Raw genomic sequence first — 24,578 nt, 5'->3', positions numbered from 1 at the left:
CCCTTTTTTTGTTTAGTTCTGTCATTTGAATATGATAGGTGAGTTAACTCAGCAAAATATTCTAAAAGAGTCCAATAGTCCATAATAGTATTGGGTCTTCCGCTTCACTGGCAATGTTAGAAATTTTTGACCTGAGTCCCCTACAGCTCAACATAACACCATGGCTTTATGGCTTTATTTTTTTTCAAACCAAATTGGTAGGACAATTTCAACAATTAACACATTGCATACATTCTTCTTAGTAGTTAATTGCTGTACAAGATGCGGACATGATATCCTATTTACAAACACTATTAGAACAAAACTCTATTCATTAAGAGAATGTAGCTATATATCTATTCTAACCATTTTGAATACACAGATACAAAATGGACATTCATCTGTATCCCCTTTTATTGATTAGTTCTGCTGTTTGAATATTATAGGTGTGTTAATTCAGCAAAATATTGTAAAAGAATCCAGTAGCCCATAATAGTATTGGGTCTTCTGCTTCACTGGCAATGTCAGAAATTGTTGACCTGAGTCCCCTACAGCTCAACATAACAGCATGACTTTACTTGTTATACTTCGTTTTTATACTTTTCTGCTGGTTGGTTAAGACCAAGGTAAAGCAGGACCTATGCAACAAGAGTTGTAGCTTTTGGTCTGAGAAGGTCAGTGAAATGCCCTCAGGATTTATCCTGAGATCCTGTACCTCGGATTGTAGAACCTTTGTCAGTATCGGCCACGTGGATGAGTCACGGCCATTGCTTGGCCAATGTGCTCTCTGTGAAAGCCTCAGAGTCAAATAATAAAATTAAAATAAATTTGTGTGGTATTTTCAGAAATACTGATAAATGCTAGAGATCTTGCATTGCTGATGTGAGGTTCTGTTTTTGACAGTTGACTGTTGGGATGGTCCAGATGGAGAGCCAGTAGTACACCACGGCTATACTCTCACTTCAAAAATTCTCTTCAGAGATGTTGTGGAGACCATCAACAAGCATGCCTTTGTGAAGAATGAGTAAGTACGTGTGGACACTGTTGAGATACGATGGCTGCAGAACAACACACTTGTCCGTGGACTTAAATCTCTGCTTCTGCTCTCTACACTGCCCTCTTGAAGATGTCCTTGCAAAGTGTGATCTCTAAATTTCTAAACTGAGGCTATAGAATGCCCATAAATTCAGGAAACATGGGCTTCTATACATAAGAAGTAGCATTTTGCTATGTATTATAATATAGTAAAGTAGTCCCTGGGTTTTACCTGGGTGTCTGATGTGTACTGGTGTACACACTAATATCCTTGTGTTACTTGGCCCCTCCGTAGCATTTGATAATGTTAACTATCTCCCCTGCAAAGCTTACGTTTTTAACTCCTATCGAAACATCCTGTCCTCCATCACAGTCATTGCTTCTCTCGTTTTATGCTTGTACTGCCTTTTCATTTCCTCACTCTCAAAAGAATTACTGTTTCCTAAAGTGCTGCCCTGGCTTACTTTGGGGATATTTTTCTAATTACATTCCTCCACCTTACCCCTAACTTCCAAATTGATATGGGATAGAACAACCCTTAACAATTATTGAGCTGAGTTCCCAGCTGTGTGTCAAAAGCATTGCATTCTGTGAGACCTCTTTTCACTCATTCTGCCTTATAACTTTAGGGCAGAGACTGGGAGTCACTATAGATTCAGCCAGTTGCTCTCAATTCTATTTAATAAGTTATCTTTGGCAACAGTTCCTTCTAGTTGTCTTCATTTTCCTTTTGGTCCAGCCTTCACAGGGGGCAACAGTTTTCTTTCTTTAAAAAAAAAAAAAAATATATATATATATATATATATATATATGCATATATGGTTGCTGCTCTAATTCTGCAGTCCTTCAGAAGCTCCCTGTAGCACAAGAGCGTGTCTTCCTGCTCTGCAGGACCTGCCTGTGTCCTTCTCTCCTGTTGTCTCCTTTGCCATTGCTGCGTGGTCTTGGCATCCTGAGATGCTAAGACTTCAGCAGACAGTGATCAGCTTCCTTGGTGAGCCTGAATCTTTTCCAACCCCCACCCTTACATAAACTGTTATATCAGCCCCCCATTTTTCAGTCCACTTTCTTGATTGTCCTACAAGATTATTTATGCCTTGTCCCTGTAGCAAGTATACTGACCTGATTCAAGTGTTCTTCTCTTTTTTAGCACCCAGAACATATTTCTCTAGTATCTTATGCACCTTGTTAAAATGTGGTTACTTACTTTCTTCTAAATCTGTAAGACTGTGAACTTATTGAAAATATGGAGCTACATTTTAGGCATTTCTTATTCATTCCTTGTTGCTTGGAAGCTACCTGAAATATACCAGATACACAAGAGAGGATTTTTGAGTTAAAGTAAATTAAAATTACAATTGCGTAAAATTAAAATTTTTGAAATTATTGGTCTTTAAAATTTTTAATACTTGACCTTATTAATTAACCATGAAATTAAAATGCTATCTGAATAAGATATGCTGGCTACAAGGCAGATTTAGTTTGTAAAAAATGCTGTCTTCTACACAGAAGACTCTTGAGTACTAAGTTCTTTTTTTTTTTCTTCTTTCTTTTGTCAGAAATGGGGATTGAACTCAGGCCCTTATGCTTGACAGGGAAGTGCTTATTCCATTGAGTCATCTGCCCGGCCACTTGAGTACTAAGTTCTGATCAGTCTTCACAACCCCGATTTGTATGTTTCAGCCAAATTGAAGGTCTTTACTTACATACATATATATATATATATATATATATATATATATTATCATATTGAGAAGGCCTGAAACCTGTACACTTGATTTTTTTTTTTTCTTCAGAACTGGGAATTGAACTCATGCCCTTGTGTTTGCCAGGGAAGCACTTAGCACTTATTCCACTGAGCCATCTCCCTGGCCTCAGATTGTTTACTTCAAGTTTGGAAAAACTGTAGAAGAAATATGTTAAATTCAAATGATATACTTCTTTAGTACTTCAAAAAAGTTTGGCTTTTCGTTTCTTTTTTAAGTTTTAGGTGTGTTTCCTCCCCCAGGGATTCTTAACCCTGGCATTTTGGACTCTCTTTGTTTTTATTGTAGAAGGCTGTCTTGTACATTATAGAGTGGCTAGCAGCAACTCCACTTAGTCAAATCCAGTTGAACTCTCTGAATTGTGGCCACCAAAAATGTCCTTAGACAATGATAAATGTCCCTTGGAGGAGGGTGTACAAGGTCACACCCTCCCCATCATGCTGAGAAGCACAACTGTACACTAAACGTCAGTAGATGATAATGAGATTTTTGCAAAAGGATTGATAATTTGGCAGTTTGCTATTAAAATTCCTGATGTGATTGCAAAATGACTCAGGATTGCTAGTTTGTTGTTTTTGTTCTTAGCACTCCAAGGTAAAAATTGTGTGAGGATACAAATAACAAATAGATGATAGTCAGCTAACCAAACTAGTTTCATCACAAAGGTCCCTCTCTCATCCCAGCTCCATGATCAGGTTTTGCTACAGGTGACAGATGGTCATTCAGAGAATTAGTTGATGGACTGTAGTATGGACCTGCACTTAGCATAGAGGCCTAGAAAAAATTTTTCTCCTCGTAGGTATATTTAGGCAATTTAAATATAGTTTGTATATTCTGCAAAGCATATTGCCTAATATTTCTGAAGATATATGATGTAAAACTAGAAAACAAAAATCTATAAATCTGTCTTATAATAATTCTTCTGAAGAAAACACAAAGTTGAGAGTAATGTATCATCAGGTCTCGTTCTCTTTCCAACTTGTCCACTAATACTTCAAACTGTCTTTGGATTATTCTTTTTAAAATTTTTTTATTTTTTATTTTAGGGCAGCATCTACAGGATGTTCAGGGTCTTACTACTAGATTGGACTTGTAGTGATCTGTCTGTTTACAGCCCCCCAAGAGCTGGGATTACAGGTGTGCACTACCATGCCCAGGCTCAATTGCCATCTCAGCCTGTGCTCCAGGGGCGGGGCTGGCACGGCAGGTGGCTTCTCACTTTATGTGGGACCCACATTCTCTGTACAGAAACTTGTGAACCAGTATAGAATAAGTGTTTGGCAATTGTTGTTTTAGTAGAGACTAGTACATAACACTCTGCAAGTGATCTTGATTCCTGTCCCAAGCTGCTATGTAATGTCAAGTTCCAATATGTTATTGTATCCACATTAGTAATTTTCAAGCTGGGGATGAAATACACACACACACACACACACACACACACACACACACACACATATGTTTATTTGGTTTTGTTTTCTTTGGTGGAACCAGAGATTGAACTCAGGCCCTTGCACTTGCCAGGGAAGTGCTATTCTACTTAGCCATCTCCCCGGCTATATATATATATATATATATATATATATATATATATATATTTGAAGTAAATAACTGCCTTTAATGGTATACAGTGGTTGCTTAGCTGTGTCTAGATTTTTGCAAAACTAAGATTCCAGTACGTGAGTTTGCTTTCCTTAGTCTTCTCATTTCTTTAGATATTTTCTTTTAGAAGATACATTATAATCACCATTTATTTTTTCTGTATTTAGAGCAGGGTCTATGGGGTGTTCAGGGTCTCACTACATATATTGGACTCATAAGGATCCTCCTGTTTTCAGCCTCCCAAGTGCTGGGATTACAGGCATGCCCCACTAAGCCCAGTCTCAATCGCCATCTCAGCACGCCTCAGGGACGGGGCTGGCACAGCACTCAGGGTGTTAGGGGTACAACCCTAGCCACTTTAGTCCACTGAGCTATCAGGCTGGCCCTTTATAGTCAATATTTTTTACCTGATACAAAATATTAAACCAACTCATGCACAAGGATTGGTATTTTGTTTAACTAAGTATATTTTCTCAGAGGAATTTTCAATGAATAATCTTTCATACTTTCAGCCATCATCACTATTGATGGTCCCTAAGAACACAATGACCACAGAGTCATTTTCAAGGGTCCTTGTGAGTTGCCTGTATCTGATGCCAATGGAATGTGTCACTGTTTCCTCAGGTTCCCAGTTATATTGTCTATTGAGAATCACTGCAGTATCCAGCAGCAAAGGAAGATTGCTCAGTACTTGAAAGGAATATTCCGAGACAAACTGGACTTGTCATCTGTAGATGCAGGGGACTGCAAGCAGCTTCCAAGCCCTCAAAGTTTGAAAGGCAAGATCTTAGTTAAGGTAATTACTTCAAGGGACTAAAGCAAAGGGATTAATGAACAACTCAACCTTCTTTCCTTTACTAACTGTGGACTAGCCTAAGGATTTTCTGCAACTATTTCAGCTTTGTAGTCACCTCTTCAGAGGAACGTTATTGTTGACTGACCACATGTCCTGGGATTTGATTTTATGAAGTCGAATGTAAATACAGTAAGCTAAATGTGTAATATCTTGGGCTGTACGAGTTTACTCTAGAGAGAAATGTGTGTATAGGAGAGTGAGGTGAGGAGAGAAGACTCCTTGAATTTATATGTGAAAGCATTCTGGTCAGATTCTCTTTTCCTGTTTCAAGCTTCAATAACCGTCAAAAGAAAAAAAAGTTTTCATGGTTGACTGGTCTTGCGTATGTAAGTGAGAAGCGCTTGTTTCAAAGAGAAACAAGGCCAGAGACATGAAGTCCTGCAGGACCAGCATGTGTGCAAAAGGAGTGGTGGGTGACAAGAAGGACATTTCATAAATAGTTATTTTGAGGGGAGGAAACCTACTACAATGAATATTATCAGTAAAAAGGATGGTTGGACTGTTCCTTGTATTTTTCAATTTATTGACTTTGTCATTTTACTTTCAGTGAATTTTGTATTTGTACAAAAATCACATTAGATAGTTGCATTGGTTTGAGATTGCAAATCTAATGGAGAACACTCTGGGCTGTGTATATTAAAACTGGGTTATTTTTACTTAGAAGGGGTATATACAAAATATTAAATGCATATAAGAGAGTCTAGGAGATTGATTTCATGGCAAGACATTAACTGAGGCTTGAAGAAAGGGCAGCACATAGGAAAGATCAAAATATTCATTTTTATAATTGCTCAAAACATTTCTCTATCAGTTAAGTAAAAATTATAGATTCAAAAACCTATTAAAGAAATGTTAGCGGGTATTTCCATGTGTAAAACCACTTTGATTGGAAGCTCCATATCATGTAAGAAGTAACATTGAGACCAATTTGCCTGAGTCTTGCAAAAACCAACTCCTGTGTTAAAAATTGATTTTATGATTAGGAGACAAAACCTCACATTTGTAGTTGTGTAAATATTTCTGTGTTTCCTAACTGGATTTTTTAGCAAACATTTGGGAGATCCAACACACAATAAGGGCATTTGATCAAAACCTTTCCTTTTGGAGAGAGGAACTTAGATGGTTATGTTTTGTGTACTCATGAGTGTTCTGCACAACTGTACTTCAGAAGACTTGGCACAGAAGATTCCAAGGTGGAGGGGCATGAGGAGGGTCCGAGGCAGAAGATCTGAGGCACCTAACAAGAGGGATGGCAGCCTTGTGTGGGCCGGCATTCCAAGGGAACCCAAGATCTGCTTGTTGGTAGTGATGTTCTATGAGGACGTTGTCTGGACCTGTGGACCAGCAGGCTCTCGTGCAGAACAAAACCAAAGGAGCTGCTTTTCCCAGGTTCCTTTAGCTTCAGAAGGATTTCTGATTCAAAAGGCAGCATTTCAACAGCTACTTGCCACTTGGGAGATTAACAAGTTGTTTTTTATTATAACACACACACTTTCCAACACATAACATTTAAATACACATATAAATACATTTATACATATAAATACATTTAAATACAATATAAATATGTTTAAACACACATGATTTCTTGAAAATTGAAAAACTGCTTTTGAACAGAAAATATAAACATAGACAATGGAATACCCATCTCTGAAAAAATTAAACAAACAAAAAAAAAAAGGGATACAAATGAAGGACCATTTTGTTTTTTTTTTTGTTTTGTTTTGTTTTTTGTTTTTTAAATTTTTTATTTATTTGTGTGTGTGTGTGTGTGTGTGTGTGTGTGTGTGGCCAGCTCAGCCCACCAGGGGGCGGGGCTGGCTGGCATGTGGTGCTGGGGGATTGAACCGCGGTCCCTTTGTTTTTGCTAAGCTTGTTCTAAGTAGGTGCTTTAGACCACTGAGCCATCTCACCAGCCCCTGAAGGACCATTTTGTATCTGTATATTCAAAATAGTTATGATAGATAAAAAGCTACGTTCTCTTAATTCAATGATTAGGAAGATTTGTTCTAATGGTGTTTGTGGATAGCATGTCATGTCTGCATCTCGTACAATGAATAACCACTAAGACAACAATATGCAATGTATTAAGTATTGAAACTGTCCTACTAATCAGTTTTGAAACTGTCTCATTGCTATCTGTTTCTCAATAAATTTTTTTTTTTTTAAAAAAGAAAGATAATATAAGCATAGACTGTTATTACTGGGAATTACTCTAGCTCTGTGGTCCGAGGTCCCTACTTCTGTACATGTTAATCACAGAGTTTTATATCCTCCTCAGGCTATCCAGCATGAAGGGCTGAAGCAAAAGGTGGCCATTACTCCAGTCTCTGGCAGTATGTTTTATTCAGTGGATGAATTAAACCAATAGTAGAGTATAACACTTGCATAAAACAATGCCAGTTTAGAATGAAACCCCTGGAAGACCTGGGTCATATGTCATTTACATCTACTCTGGACCACAGTTAAGTTCACCAAGTCATACAAGAGTCTACTTACATTTATTCATTAACTTTCATTTTTTAAAAAAAAATTTAAGGAGAGTACAAATTAGAATTAAAACAAAAAATTACGAGTGATATAGAATTTCACTTAACAAAGTAAAATGAATTTCACAGTATTTGTTGTAATATATAGTATTGTCTTCCAACCAGTTACTCATATTACCAGATATATGCATGTAAAATTGGAAAAAGAAAGAAATGTATAAGAAATTAAGAAGAGGAAAGTACAAACAGTTGAAGAAAGAAGACACAACAAATTAAAGCATAGTTAACAATACAGGAAAGAAGTAAAATGCATTAGACTTCAGTTTTTTCTGGGAGTAACACCCTTAATGAGAGGCACTGAAAACATTGTCCTTTTGCATCATTTTTTTCCTTAATCTGCTGTGGCAAAGTACCTTTTGGGAAACAGAAATATAGAACAGCAGGCCAAAATATAAGGCTTTTATGATGCAGGCTTTTTTAGGTAGCTTAAAAGGACTGGAAAGGGTAGATTGTGAATGCTCTGAGGAGGCAGCGTTTTCTTTTTATTGCCTCACCTTTGCCACCTTTGAACAAAAGGGCACTGAAGCTCCGTGCTGCTGCCCAGTCTGCCCGACACCGCCTGCTGCCCCATGGCCACATTTTTTCTTCTTGCTGTATCATTTGAAGATGACTTTTTTCTCTTACTTGGTGATGTTCTTTCTCATATTTGTTAGTTTTAGTCCATAGAACATGTTAAAAATTGTTTTTAAAAGAAATAAAAGAGTTATCTCCAAAAAGGAAGCTACTGTTACTGCATTTTAAATGTCTGTGTGCAGGCCCAGCCTGGCCTCTGCCACAGTGTTTGAGACACAGATGATTTTGAGTAAAAGATTGGTGGTAAATAAATCAAGATGTTAATGTCTTGTCTATAGTATTCGGAGTTCATTTGGCCCCCATGGAACTGACTACTTTATTTCTGGTGCTATCATATGATTATAGTTATTCTGAATGCTCTCTAAAATAAAGAAAAAGACTCATAGGAACCTTCTGTGTCATTAGTACCTAAAATAATAAAGTTGAACTAAATGCCTTATTTCTGAGCTACTCCATTACCAGTCATGCTCAAATTAGAGCCCGCCTTTTAACTTGTAAATTCCCTCTCTAAATTGAAGAAAATAATAAAGTCTACATATCCCAATAATTTTAATGCTTAATATAGATCTTATTTGTGTCACTTTTTTTTAAAGCATTTTCTTTTTTCCCCATAATTTATTGAGAAATAAATAGCAATGAGATAGTTTCAAATCAAATTGGTAGGACAGTTCCAGTAATTAACACATTGCATACTGCCTTCCTAGTGGTTATTTGTTGTACAAGATGCAGACATGATATCCTGTTTACAAACACAATTAGAACAAATCCCTTTATTCCTTGAATTAAGAAATGTAGCTATATATCTATCCTAACCATTTTGAATACACAGATATAGAATGGTCATTCCTCTATATCCCCTTTTCTTGTTTAGTTCCATCATTTAAATATTATAGGTGTGTGCACTGCGCAAAATATTCCAAAATAGTCCAGTAGTCCATAATAGTACTGGGTCTTCCACTTGACTGGCAATGTCAGAAATTGTTGACCTGAGTCCCCTACAGCTCAACATAACAACATGGCTTTATTTCTTGTACTTCGTTTTTATACTAAAGCATTTTCTTTAGTACATGTTTGCAGTACCCAATGTGTGCACTGCTTGTGAGGAGTTGGTCCATGTACATAACTCATCCTAATTCCTTTTCTCATCCCCTTTTCTCCCTTGCCACCCCCTCTCCCTCCATCTCTTGAGTCCTTTTTCCTTTGAGAATGATCTCTCTCTCTACTTCCTCCTATTTATCTTTTTTTTTCTCTTTATTTAGATGTTGGGCTTCTCATATAGGAGAAACCATGTGATTCTTTTTTATTACATAAATTATTTAATCAGCTTTGAAACGATCACTGTGCTAAAGACCCACAGTCAAGAGCTTATGACTGAGGAAGGTTCAGCACAACTGGGATGGAGATTTTTCTGAGGGCCTGAATAAACTGATAGTCATGTGCAGGGAGGAAGAGCAGAACCAGATACTGAAGAGGACTAACAGTGGTATGGAGGGCAGGTATGCTAGAAGTCACCAGAGCTTGAGTTTTGAGCTCAGCCTGGATAGTAGATGGGAATGATATTTAGAAATATATCATTATGCTTGTCTGTCAAGCTTGTGAATGACCTTGTATGTTTAAGGAATCCCTCATCCCAGATGTTTTAAGGAATCCCTTTGTGAATGTTCACAGTGCTAGACATTTGTTCTTGCACCTTTCAGGAAGCAGAGTATGGACACTGCCCCTAGATACTAGCAAATAGGTTGGCTTACTCCAGACATCTAAGCGGAAGGGGCCCATAGTAAACCCATCCCAGTAAGGGTTAGTGGAAATGGCCATAGAACATAGGGATAGTTCCTTGATGTTCATGGTGTAGAGGATTGAAATGGAAACATGAGCCTTGGGAAGAGTTGTTTTGAAACCGTCTCTTCACCTGATTAGTTTTGTACCATGGTTTGGGTTCATAATTATATTAGAAATCTATGCCCATTTCCAATTCCCACAGGTCCTATAGGCCAGGAAGAGTTGTGAAGCTTGGCTGGACCCTCCACTGAATAGCTTGGGCATCAGTCAGGGCCACAGTTATCTCAACACTCAGTTGGAGCGGGTGTTGCTTCTGAGAGCACGCAGTGGTGGCCGTTGGTGACAGAGGCCTCTCTCAGGTCCTTAATGCATGAGGTTCTACAGAGCACAGCTCACTAGAGGGAGTGAGAAGAGATTATGAATCCCACTGCTTCTTGTGTACTCTGCTAAATTCGATTAGCCTATGTCCAGGTGATGGGATTAGAGAAGGTGTGAATTCCAGGTGGTGGAAGACATGGGCTACTGTCATGGTGGTTCCCTGCCTCAGCAACCATGCTACTTAGCCTCCAATCCTGGCTCTGCTTACACTTATCCTCAAAGAGATCCTTGGAGCAACTCATATTTATATTTCTTTCTGCTTGGAAGGAAGAAACCTATTGGTGCAGATAGCTCCTCTTGAGGGCCTTATTAGGGTACAGGGCCTTGTTCTCTGCTGTTCTTTTTTATTTACTTTTTCTGAAGATAAATCAGGAAATACAGAAATGAGAATCACTTATAGTATTCCTACTCAGAAATAATTACTCCTGATAGTTGATTATGCTTCTTTCCAAACTCTTCCTGTGTGCTTATAAACATCACCAAGATCATATTTTGTATATACGCTTGGTCCTTATATTGGAAGATTCAGCCAAGCACAGATTGACCATAATTTTTTAAAACTATGTCTATATGGGGCATGTACAGACATTTTCCTTTGTTATCTTCCAAACAATACAGTATTACAACTATCTATAAAGCATTTACATCCTATTAAATCTTCTAAATAATCAGAGATGATTTAGGGTAAATAGGAGGAGTGTTTGGGGTGGTCCACAAGTACCACACCGCTTTATACAGTGATGTAGTGGACACTTCAGAGCATGGGTAGTCCTGGAGCCTATCTTCCAGGGACACTGAGAGATGAACCTGCTGCAGTCTGCCCGCCTCAGCCTGCAGAGGGCCCCCTGCCAGCTCACTTCTCGCCTTTTAAAATCAGGGTGAAAATACAGAGAGCAGGATATCTACCGACCATCTTAACGGTTCTTATGCATATCGTTCATTAGTGTTAACAATACTCACATTGCTGTACAAACCAATTTCTAGAACTCTTCTAATTTTGTAAATTAAAATTTATAGCTATCAGCAACAAATGCCAATTTCTGTTTCCTCCTATCACGGCCACCACCACTATATTCTCTCTCTATGAATCTAGCTATGCTGGGTACTTTATATAATCAGAATCATATATTTCTTTGACTTACTTCATTTATAATGTCTTTAAGATTCATCTATGTCATAATATGCATCAGAATTTCATTCATTTGAAGGCTTATAATATTCCATTGTATGTGTAAATCACATTTTATTTTTTCAGAGAAGGTCTTGTTTTGTAGTTCAGATTCTCCTTGAACTAACTGTGTAGCCTAGGCTGGATTTGAACTCACAACAGTCATCTTGCCTCAGCCTCTAAGTCTGGGATAACAAGCATGCACCACCATGGCCAACAAGACCATATTTTGTGTATTCATTTATCTGTCAATAGACGTAATGGACATTTGAGTTGCTTCCACATAGTGATTATTGTGAATTTTTACTTCAAAATGGGACTGTTTTGATCCACTTTCAGGGCAAGAAGTTGCCTTATCACCTGGGGGATGATGCAGAGGAAGGGGAAGTTTCTGATGAAGACAGTGCAGATGAAATTGAAGATGAGTGCAAGTTCAAGCTACACTGTGTAAGTTACAGGCTTGGCCATATGTTTTATCTTAAGTGTAATGCAGTAAAATCAGGGATCCAATTTGTGCTGTAGTGAAGGCTTACAAATCTTGCTGCTATGTAAAGAGGATATTTTTAAAATTATTGTATGTGCTGGCACGCAGCCACTCAGTTTGACGAGTGTTGGTTATGAGTTTTTATCCCTTAGAATAGGGAGGAATGCTAGTGATTAACTCATCTGACTTCCTCTTCAGAGACAAATCCTCTCCTATTACAACATGGTTAAAAATCAGATTGTGGCCGGAAATGTCAGTGTCTTTGATAAAGTGACCTGGCTTAGGAATGCTTCCTGGCCTGCGCCTCTTGGCTAAATGTTTGATTTGCCCTATTCTAAATAAAGGGGCACAGAGACGGTTACTTACTCATCTGGGGGTGCAGACCCCTTTCATAGATCATAGAGCTGCCATTGCAGAAAAGCACCATTTAAGATGTGACCCCAGCAGTGCACATGTGGCATGGACACAAGGTTTGAAGGAATGCGGGTCCCTCTCATACTCTCTAGCTCATGTGATTGCCAGCGTCACAGGCCAGCCAGAGACTGTGGTGGGCTTTGTTACAGAGTCTAGCACTTCACTGTGGTATGACATGCCATTCCTTTGAACATCAGGACTCTTCTGTCTTCTGAAAGAACCAATAAATTTTGTATGAATTCTCCTAATTTACATTAATGCCCATATTCAATGAATATTAGTTAACAGCAATGTACTGTCCTCTAAATTATTCTGTGATGCCTTTCTCATATGCAGATTTCTTGTTCTTTTTGGCACCAGAGTTTGAACTCAGGACTTTGCACTTGCCAGGCAGGCACTTATGCTGCTGAGCCAATTCAATTCCCTGGCCTGCCTTGCTTATGTGTATCAAAGGACGCTGGCATTTTCCAAGGGGACAAGAGCTTAATTACAGTCAGTCTCAGTAGACATTTCTTTCCCAGTTTTTATGTGTTTTCACAAGATGAAATAGGGAAGATTCAGCTTGAAATGAAAAGTTAAAATTGTTATCTGTATTAAGCTTTTGCCTTTTAATAATTTATATTGGCTCAATTAAATACCCCTAACTAACACTATGACTGTTACATAAAAGTCTAAACAGATTTGCATAACTGGAAATACAGTTAATATTTTAGTGTTTTTACTTATTCTCCAGGATACTTGCCATTTTTGTGATAAATTACTTGAAATTATGGATAATTTAACTTTTTTAGCCTTATTTCATAAACCAGCTTCTCCTTATTTTGCATTTTATTTCCCAGACTTCTGTCCAGACTCAGAGTAGTCTGTCAGTTGGAGGTAGGAAACGGGCTCTGCCAAGGTGCATACTTATGGAATGCCACTTTAGTCACAATGGAGTTGGAGAAATTTAGTTGCTAACACTATTTATTGCTCAGCATGTAAACCAAGTTGCTTTGTTTACAAAACAACTCAGTTACATCATTTTTCTTCTAAGCCTACCTACTCAGTTGTATTATATAAACTTACTCAGTTGTATCATTTTTCCTCTAATGTCAAAGACCGTTTTAACTTTTTAAGGTAAATATTTATCATTATGGAATTCCATTAAAAGTTAATAGCTTTTTGGGAATGAATCAGTAATTCCACCAGCGAAATGTCTAGCTGAGTTCTTTGCATGTTTAGTCTTTTGATTGACTTCTAGGCACTCATGTAGGTAATTATAAAGATAGACATTACCTTTCATTTTGGATTCTTTCATTTGGCCTACGTGAAAGTGGGGGGCATCTGACATGCAAGGGTTTTAGATGTTTCTTTGTACTTTGGGAGAGAAAAATACACAAAGACTACATTGCAGTGAAAATATACAAATGTTTTATTCTACTTTTCAAACTGTTTTCTCTGTCTACGGCCATACCACTCTGAACATGCCTGATCTCGTCAAACTGTTTTCTCTTTTGAGAAAAATCAGTGACTTATTTAAAAAGCCAAAATGTTTTCTGGCAGTCAGTTTGTATTCCATTGTCAGCATAAGACTTCAAATGTCTTACCTGGGTGATGAAGTCAAACACACAGATCATACTTCTGCAAAGAAAGTGTATTATTTGTTCAGCTATGTGGACCAATAATTACCCTACAGGAAGCTCTTCCCTCAGCTTTAAGTTAACTGGGTTGGTTAGATTTATGTTATATAAGAACTGTTGCAATGAACAGAGATTTTAACAACATTCATGGATACTGGAACACCAACTCCTATAAGGTTATATAAGAGTCTTTGTACATTCAACAAATATTTCCTGTAGCAGATATGCCTATAAGTGTTGTAGGTGTTGGAGGATATATCAGCATAAACAAAAGCCTTGCCTTCATTAAATTTATATGTAATACATAAATAGCAGTTGATGGGAGAAGAGGTTAGATAAGAAAGAGGGTAAATATAAGTAAAAGATTTATTTTTTATACTAATTTTATTGAGGAAGAAGTAGCAATGAGACAGTTTCAAAACAGGCTAGTAGGACAGTTACAATAATTAATACATTGTATATTGTAACAGCTATTCATAGTACAAGATACAGACATGATATCTTGTCTAAATGCTATTAGTTCAAAACTTCCTTCTCATTGAGCTAAGAGAAAGTAGCTGTATATCTATGCTAACTATTTTGCATATAAAGATATATATATATTTTTTTCACTACAAAATGGTCCTTCATTTTTATCCCCCTTTTTTGTTTACTTTTGTCAGAGATGTGTATTCCATTGCCATTCATATACTGTAGGTGCGTGAATTCAGCAGTATAAGTAAAATTATCCACAATTTCAGTATTATAAGTAGAATAGTATATTAGATAGTGGTAAGTATTAAGGGAGAAAGGATCTATGTGTGCATGTGTCTGTGTGCACACGTACACGTGCTTCTGCACAAGTGTGTATGAAGAGTCTACTGAAGCTTTAGATGGCCTGTGTAGGAAAGACCTCACAAGAAAACACACGTAAGCAGAGATATGAAAGCGTGAAGAGTCAGCTATGCCAATTCCTGGGGTAGAATGGGACAATAAAAGGAGTTCGAAGGCAAGGTCAGAAGCAAGCTTTAAGGCTCACCTAGTCTTGCCCTTGTATTAGAGGCAAAGCAAGGGGCAGGATTCCTCCTCATTTACTGTTATTCCTAAGTAAGCTATTTTAAGTATTTGCTTGTGCACAAAATGCCTGTTGTTGAGGGCTTTTTTTTTTTATATTTAGTGCTAAGTCTACAGGGTCTCACAGCACAGATCAGACTTGCAGTGATCCTCCTGTTTTCAGTTTCCCACACGCTGGGATTACAGGTGTGTGCCACCATGCCCAGTCTCAATCACCGGCTCAGCATGCCCCAGGGGTGAGACCAGCATGCCAGGCTGGGGATCGAACCTCTGACCCCTCTTTTGTTGAGTTAATTGAAATGTTCAAGCTTTTTGCTCATATTATTTTATACTTTCAGCTATAGAGAAAATCTAGCCTATGATAAATAAGTCACAAGGTGAAATTAGAGTGTTCAGTGACCCAAGAGTCATACAACTCAAAGACAGAAGGGATAATTTCATTTTACCTGCAGCACAGTAGCCTAACAGATATGGTTCAGGGCAGTCAGCTCACCATTATTCATCTCCATATGTTTTCAGTCTCTCCAGCATTGGGATTACAGGAGTGCACCACCAGGCCCAGACTCGGTGACTGGCTGAGTGTACCTAGAGGTGGGGCTGGCGTGCATGTGGTGCTGGGGGGTGGAACCCCAGTCCGTGTGGTTGCCTAAGCAGGTGCTTAGTCCACTGAACTATATTGCTGGCCATCGTCATATGATCCTCTAATGTCAGTGTGCCTGATGGAGTCTCCTCCCCCATATTTCAACTTCACTGATTTTTCTTCCCTTCTACTAAATTTGATGTCTTTTTTCTTGTACTCTGAATCTGTATTTAGCCAACCTCGCAGGCTCAAGCTTCAGGCCTGTGTCTCCTGCGTGAAGCTCATGCCATGAAAATGAAGCTTTCCAATGAGTTCTAAATGAGTCCTAGTATAGAAACATGCAACACCTTTTGGTCTTACACTTATCCTGTGGTTTAAAACCAGGGTTCAGCCTGACTAAGCATTTTTATCATTTTCCTCCCTACCTTAGCCAAAGGTTCACTTTCTTTCCAAAGTTAATCATTTGATACTTTGATCCATTTAAAGAAGAATTATGAATCTTGTTCATCTGGAACTTAGCACTCTGAAAAAATGAGCTACTTCTGGGGGTTCTGAGGTCTTGTTACTGAAAATGTCTGCTCTGAGACCAAATACCCACACGCTGCATCTCTGGTTGTATCCTGGCAACAGGAGTAGGGGATGGGGAAGGTAACCTGGAAGATCCCAGTGTTTTTCTTGTGCATGATACGACTGGCCCTTGCAGAGAAGAGTGTACTTTAAAGGGAACCGAAAGAGCAGGCAGACAGTGAAAGGAGAAAATATAGACTGAAACAGCTGCAAGGCAGCTGTGCTTCAGCCCATGAAGAAATGGGCTGTCTTTATAGAGAACTATAAAGCAGTTCAAAGGGCAGCTAATTATTCTGTCTTCTATTGCCTGACTCTACCATAAAGGGGGGACTGGGATGCTGGTGTATTCTAGCTTTCTGTTTTGCTTTATTTTTTTAATTTAGTTTTATTGGTAAATTTTTGATACACATAATGACCACATTCATCATAGGGAATTTGTATCTGTACATAATTTATCTCGATATTTTTCCTTCCACTCCTCTCTCCTTCCTTCATCCCTTCTTTCCCTCCTTTAAAAAATATGTATATGGGGCCGGGGAGATGGCTCAGTAGAGTAAGCGCTTCCCTGGCAAGTGCAAGGGTCTGAGTTCAATCCCCGGTTCTGCCTCCCTCAAAAAAATAATAATAAAAAAATAAAAAATATGTATATATTTATAATTTTTCCCTTTTGTGGACCCAGGGCCTCATTACTAACATAGTTCAAACTGTCCTTGCATTATGTAGCTCAGGTTGGCCTTGAGCTCATAGTGATCCTCCTGCCTCAGCCTTCCAAGTGCTGGGACAGCAGGGGTGAACCTCCACCCCAGCTCATTTTGTTTCTAAAGCAAAGTCCTCAATTCTGTTGCTGCACACAGGAATGAGGGGAGACCTTCAGAAGTCCCAGGGCCTGGCTCATAGCCCAGACACCTGATGCGGTTGGTCTGGTATGTGACCTAGGAATTTTGCACACTAGTGCGTAGTGCGGGCAGAGTGAGCCAGGGAGAGGCCAGTGCCCTCTGCCCCAAACCCTCCCTTTCCTGCTTCTTCTCAGTCTGCAGTGGGGGCAGCCTTCTACTTTTCCAGTGATGCTCTAGTTTCATCCTTGAGACAAAACAAGAGCGTATGATTTGTGACAGAGAGACTGCTAGATCAAATATACCGCCCAGTGAAGAGAATTAGGAATTGTGATAGCTTCTGGTGTGGAAACGGCTCCTGACCATGTAAGTGGCTGCTTTTCCTCTGTTCTCAGCTGCAACATCCTCCCTCTCCCACCAGCTGGGGGAATAAAAGAGAGAGATACATAATACGGCTCTCACCTGTGGTGCCTGCCACAGCTGCATGGTGGGCTGATAGGTCTCAAGGTCAAGTGCTGTCTTAGCTTTCTCTCAGCAGTGCTATTGGATTCCAGGACTGAATGATAATATAGTAATGAAACCTCAGCCACATGTTTATTTGTTCTCTATGGCTACAAATTTCCTTGTGCTGTAAATCACAGAGCAGAAGAAAGATCAACAAACAGATATGAGTCCTTCCGTGGCTCCCAGTGTTGAGAGAGAGGGAGTGAATAGTTACAGCCTTTTATTAGGCATCCTCTATTCCACCAGCATGAGGCTTTGTCCTTGTAGCCTTCGTTGCTGGGAGTGAAAGTGCTTCAGCATCAAGACTGCAGTTCACCTCCATGCGGTGTGATGCACAGCCCCAGCCAAGTGAGGTGAAGGTGTGCATTTGGAGCACTCTGTGGCTCCAGGCGAGTTGTGTAGGCAGCATCTTCACTTCTTGTGCCCACAACAAAAGTGCTCCAGAGCAGACTCTAGGTCCTTTGATCAAATGAATGGGGGTGGGTTACAGACCCACAGCTCTTTTCTTAGGCCTGCTCCTAGCCTAACTGAAAACTTTTAACTGCTTTCCACAGAGGGATTGTGTTTTTTGTTTTTGGGGTTTTTTTAGACCAGGTCTTGCTGTGCTGTGCAGTTCAGGCTAGGCTTCACTATGTATCCCAGGCTGGCCTTGAACTCACAGCAGTCCCCTTTCTTCAGCCTCCCAAATGCCAGTATTACAGGCATGTGCCACCATGCATAGCTGGATTGTGGAGTATTTCCTAGGGATATATTTTTACATAAAACATGAGCCTGCTCAGAATCAACTTAACTCAAGTATCCATCTTTTTTCCCTTTTTACCAATATTAAAGGATGGCTGCAGTACTGTGTTCTGAATAAGATGTAGTTTTGAATAGGAAGTATTAGGTTTCAGCCCCAGTTCAACCATGTGTGCTTGGGTGAGTCGCTCAACACTTGCCTCCAGACATTACTAGTGAGTTTGTCCAACCCAAGGGCTCCCTTACAGGGTGGCTCAGATGAACCTCTATCAGGGGATGGTCCCTTCTGAGAGAGACACTGCTGTACACAACGTTAGTTGCTTTTTCTAAAGAGAAGACCTGGTTTTATTATGCTTTGATTTATGGTGTTTAATAGATACTCTATTTTTTAAAAATCGAAGGTTTTGTGACAACCCTGCTTTAAGCAAGTCTGTCAAACTCATGTTTCCAACGTGTGCATACATCTATCTCTCCAACATACTTTTATAACTGTTGCAAACTTTCAAACTTTTCCTAATTGCTGGATCTGCTACATGATCAGTGATCTTTGGCATTACTATTCTAATTATTTTGGGGCATCACAAACTTCTCTCACATAAGATTATGATCTTAATGAATAGATCAATGAGTATTTACAACTAAGCCACCGCTCAGCAGTTCCCAGTTCTCTCTCTCTCTCTCTCTCTCTCTCTCTCTCTCTCTCTCTCTCTCTCTCCCCCCCCAGGTCTTTCTGTTTCATGAGACATAATAATATTGAAATTACATCTACAGTGCTCTCTAAGCGTTGAAGTGAATGAAAGAGTTACATACTTCTAACTTAAAATTCTAAGCTATCAAGGAAAGCATATGGAAAGCCAACAGGCGGATAGCTGGGCTTATTGTGCCACGTTATGAGTACAAAGGAAAAATTGCTGAAATTGAAAATGCTATTCAGTGAACACAGAAGGTTACAAAGGAAAATCTGCCTTGTTGCTCAAGCAGAGAGTGTGTCAGTTGTCTGGACAGAAGATCAAGCCACCTATATCATTGCTCTAAGCCAAAGCCTAATTGACAGCAAAGCCCTAACTCTTCCATTTTGGGGAGACTGAGAGAAGGCAGGAAGCTATAAAACAAAAGTTTGAAGATAGCATAGGTGGGTGGATGAGGTTTGAGGAGCGAAGCCATCTACATAATCTACAAGTGTCAGGGAAGCAACAGTGTTGTAGAAACAGCAAGTTGTTCAGAAGATTTAGCAAGGATATTGATGAGGGTGGCTATGTTCAACAAGAATAAGATGTTGGAAGAAAATACTATTTAGACTTCTGGGAAGATGGTGGAGAGGTGAACAGCAGGCAAACAGCTGAGATTTAGTATCCAGATGTTGGACTATAGCAGTGCAAGAAAGAGTGGGTCTGGGATACAGCAAGAATATGAAGCAAGAATTGAAGCCCACAGGGAGAGTGAAGAAAGGCACCTCAACACAGAAGTTCTTACTTCTGTGGAGGCAAGCAGTACTTTTTCCCTGAAGCCTGGCTTCTTATAGGTGTGTGGTGGTTATTGGCAACCCCAGAGGCCTCCACAGAAAAACATAACAATGAAACACAGGGGTGGATACAACAGACTGCAGGGTTGCTGGTAAATTATCCTGGTTGACAGGGCCCTGAGAGAGGGCAGTAGACCAATAGCAAGTTTGAAGAGAGGCCAACTTAGCCTGGAACTTACAGCAGCTGTGCATTGGTACCATGTAGTAACTTTCAGTGTCAGGGTTAGGGAGAACCAGATTCAACTTCACAGGAGGTAAAAGAGCAAAGTTCAAGCTTGCAGGAGGCACACAGAGTTGCAGACTGAACAACTCAGGTTCCAGCTTCACAGCGTGAAACCAGCCTGAACTTCGATGGAATTAAAGGTGCAAACTTGCTGAGATTATACACTACCCTACTGCAAACATTTTTTCCTCTAACCTCTTGTAAGTTTTCTCTCATGAAGGTAAAATTTCCATATTGAGGGTGTATTTACTGTAGATAATTTTCTACTTTGTTTTAGAATTTGTTATATAACCACAAATTTAGTTCATACACTTAAAAGTACAAATTAATGTTTACCATAGTTCATCATTTTCTAGGTTGTGTTTGATGCTACTGCTGTTACTGATTGTACTAATTTAGCCAGGATGGTACAATTCTTCCAATCAGTTGTTCTTCAGGGTATTCTAAGACTGTGATTGGCTGAAGGCCATAAGCCATTCTTAGGCCGGTACCAAAGAACAAGGGGCTAGGCCAAATAGAACTTTTCTGACCCAGTAAATAGAAGAGATAGAATCGTGAGAAGGACCCAAAGGCCATCTATACTTGGAAGATATCTTTGAGAAATAGTCATTTCCTAAGAGTTCTAAGTACTAACAATAAAGCAACCATCCATAAGCCATTTATAAGTATCAATCTGGGAATTAAACTAAAAAGAATAAATAGAAATTCAGAAGCGGAGGAGCAAGAGGCAGCCACATACTTTCTGCTCACCAAAGGAAAGCCCAGGGACAATGAGACGGACCATTGTGAAATCCACCCACCTGGACTCCCTTAAGTATTGATGGGAAAAGTAACAAAGCATATAAATGAGGCTTTAGAAAAAATATTGGGACTAATTACTTGGATAGCTGCAGAGATAGTGACCATTAATATTCTTCATTATGAAGGATGTAATTAGTGATTCTAAAGCAGTTGCAGACAAAAAGAAGTAGAGGAGCTTAAGAAAATAATGAAAATCATGAAAACCAAACACAGGAAAGAAATGGAATCCATGAAACAGATTCAAACAAATATCCAGGAGATTTAAAATCCCATTGAAATTACATGCAGCAGAATGAACCAACATAAGGACAGAATATCAGATATGGAATAGAGAATTGTGATTAGCAATCAAAAAAAGTGTTGTTTTGTTTTTTTTTAACCAATTTTGCACATTTATATCTGGTAACCTAACCAACTAATTTGAAGATAATATCATGCAATACAGCAACCATTGTTGAATTCCTATTACCTTGTTTAGTGAAATTTTGTATCATTTCTTTTACTTTTTCTTTTTTTTTCTTTTTTGCGGTATTGGGGAATAAACTCAGGACCTTGTGTTTGCACTTGCGAAACAGACACTTATGCTCTGAACCTATCTCCCTGGACCTTGTATCATTTTTTTTTGGAACTGGGGATTGAACTCAGGCCCTTGTGCTTGCCAGGGAAGCACTTATTCCACTGAGTCATATCCCTGGCCCAAATTTTATTTTATTTTATTATTTTTGGTGGAAGCAGAGATTGAACTCATGCCCTTGCGCTTGCCAGTGAAGCAGTTATTCTACTGAGCCATCTCCCCTCCCCTGTATCATTTCTAATACTGTTTTTTAAAGTTATTTTTGTATTCTTTAAAAAATAAAACAAGTTTTAGAAAGAGCAAAGGAGCATGAAAAATCAAACCAACTACTACCAGATAATGCAGAGAAAAATAATGTAAGATGGAATAGATGAAAAGTCAGAATATGGCACAAAGGTCATAAAAACCCTATTCACAGAAGTAATGACAAAAAACTTTCTGAGTGTGGAAAAATAATTTGACATATAGATGAGTGAGACACATAGAATTCCAACTAGCCATTATCAGAACTTAACTAAAGCATATAAGAATCAAGATTCCAGAAATTCAGCACAAGACCAGAATTCTAAAAGCTGTTGGAGAAAGAAAATAAATAACCTATAATAGAAAGCCCATCAGAGTCAAAGCTGACTTCTCAGCACAGTCTCAAGTCAAGGAAAGCTCTTAGTGAAGTATTTCAAGCCCTAAAATAAAACAACCTCCAGCTCAGTGGGATGTATCTTGCAAAATTTTATTTCAAGATTGATAGAGAAACAAGATGCTTCCATTGATAAAGATCACCTGAAGAAAATTATGACCAGCAAAGCAGCCCTCCAAAAAGTGCTGAAGGGTACTATAGAAAAACACAATGAGGGCAGCGATTCCATGAATCCCAGTAGAATTAATCCATCAGGCACAGCAAGGAATTAAACAGAGAGGAAAGACAGGGAACTAATAACAGGAAAATATATGACAAATATACATCAGTATATACATATATATAACCACAAATGTAAGTGGTTACAGAAATTAATGCAATTGAGACTAAGAAAACAATATAAAGAATAAATGATCAGTTCTTTGAAAGATTAAAAAAAATAGATGTAAAAACCCTCAGTAAAATACTTGCAAAAAGAACATAGTAAGTCATCAAAAAGATTAGATACCATGACTAAGTAGGACTCATTCCAGGGATGTAGAGATGGTTCAATATGTGCAAATCAATAGCTGTAATATACCACATTGACAGAACCAAGGACAAAAATCATATGATCATCTCAGTAGATTCAGAAAAAACATTTGAGAAAGTCCATCACCCATTCATGATAGAAACCCTACAGATAATTAGAATAAATGTTCTTTATCTCAATCTCGTACAAATCATCCAGCAGCCAGCGTCACATGAAATAGTCAAAAATGGCAAGTTCTCACTCAGGAACAAGGATATCCATTATCATCACTCTTATTCAGTATAGTTCTGGAAACATTAGCTGGAATAATTAGACAGAGAAATAAATAAAAGGAGTAAGGATAGGCAACAAAGTTATTATTTGCATATTGCATAAAGGACCCCAAAAAGAAGACCCTCAAAACTCCATGAAAAGACTTCTAGATTTACTAATCAAATTTAGTATCACATCTAGAAACAAAGTCAACACTCAAAAATTATTAACATTTCAGTACTCAGGAAATTAGATCATAGAGAATATCAGAAATTGAAAAGATATTCTGCTTTTGCATTGGAAGAACCAGTAGGTGAAAATAGTCACACATCCAAAATTTTATGTAGATTTAATGCAATCCTAATTAAAATACCAAAACCATATCTCACAGAATTAGAGAAAACAGTCCTAAAATTCATTTGAACCAGAAGGGACACAGAACATAAAAGCAATCTAATAGCAAAAGCATGGTGGGTGACATTATAATATATGATTTGAAATTATACTACAAATTTACCATGATATAAATAGCATAGTACTGACCAAAAAAACAACAGGTCCAAGGACTAATGAAGCAGATTAGAAAATACAGAAATAACTCCAAACACACTTAATCTCCTTATCTTTGACAAAGGGACCAAACACCTTCACTGGAAGAAAGATAACATCCTTAATAAATGGTGCTGGTAAAATTGGCTCTCTAGATGCCAAAGATTAAAAGGAATACATGTCTTTCACCATGTCATAAACATTTAAAATGGATCAAAGACATAATTATTAAAGCATAAACACTAAATCTGCTGGAAGGAGAATACATAAAACCCTAGACATAAGTGTAGGCAAAGACTTTATGAATAAAACTCTAATTACATAAGAAATATTACAAAGAATCAACAACTGGGATCTCATTTTAGCCAAAAGCTTTTACACAGCAAAGGAAGCTGCATACAGAGTGAAGAGACAACCCACAATTTGAGAAATAGTTGTTGCCAGCCATGTATCAAACCAAGGGCTAATATCCAGAATATATTAAGAACTCACAAAATTCAGACCAGCCTCCTCACACACATTTAAAGTCCCCATCTTAAAATAGCATCTGTAATGAATACACACTTCTCAGATGAAGATGTATAAGCAGCAAATAAATATATAAAAAGATGTTCAACATTATTGGTTATTTGAGAAGTGCAAATTAAAACAACTCCAGGAAGAATGGCTATTATCAAGAAATCAAGCAAGCGGCTGGGGAGATGGCTCAGTGGAATAAGCGCTTCCCTGGCAAGCGCAAGGGCCTGAGTTCAATCTCCGGTTCTGCAAAAAAAGAAAGAAAAAGAAATCAACCAAATACAAATGCTGATGGGCTGTGGGAAAATGGAAATCCTTTTTCATGGGTAGAGTGGTGGAACAGCTGTGGAATCAGTATGGAGATTTATCAAATCATAAAACTAGAGGTTTCATTTGATCCTACTCTTCCTGTTTTTGAAATCTTCCTGAAAGAAGTAAAAGTGTCATAGCACAGCAATATGCACATACCCATTTTTATAGAAGCAGTTTTTTTTT

At 38.4% G+C, this 24,578-nt stretch overlaps 1 protein-coding gene across 2 annotated transcripts in view; it reads left to right on the top strand.

Moving 5' to 3' along the window:
- Plch1 (phospholipase C eta 1) overlaps window positions 1-24,578 on the top strand; it is a 284,974-nt gene that overhangs the window by 221,741 nt on the left and 38,655 nt on the right. For both annotated transcript variants that reach the window (XM_004639820.3, XM_004639818.2), the window contains exons 9-11: window positions 883-1,003; window positions 5,007-5,178; window positions 12,025-12,132. In XM_004639820.3, coding sequence (XP_004639877.2) covers window positions 883-1,003; window positions 5,007-5,178; window positions 12,025-12,132 — 401 coding nt within the window. The remainder of the gene's footprint in view (window positions 1-882; window positions 1,004-5,006; window positions 5,179-12,024; window positions 12,133-24,578) is intronic.

The sequence above is a fragment of the Octodon degus genome, unplaced genomic scaffold (assembly GCF_000260255.1).
Source record: "Octodon degus isolate 3935 unplaced genomic scaffold, OctDeg1.0 scaffold00115, whole genome shotgun sequence".
NCBI classification, from domain to species: Eukaryota; Metazoa; Chordata; class Mammalia; order Rodentia; family Octodontidae; genus Octodon; species Octodon degus.
The sequence above is the reverse complement of the archived record's forward strand: the minus strand, read 5'-3'. Positions and strand labels throughout refer to the sequence as shown.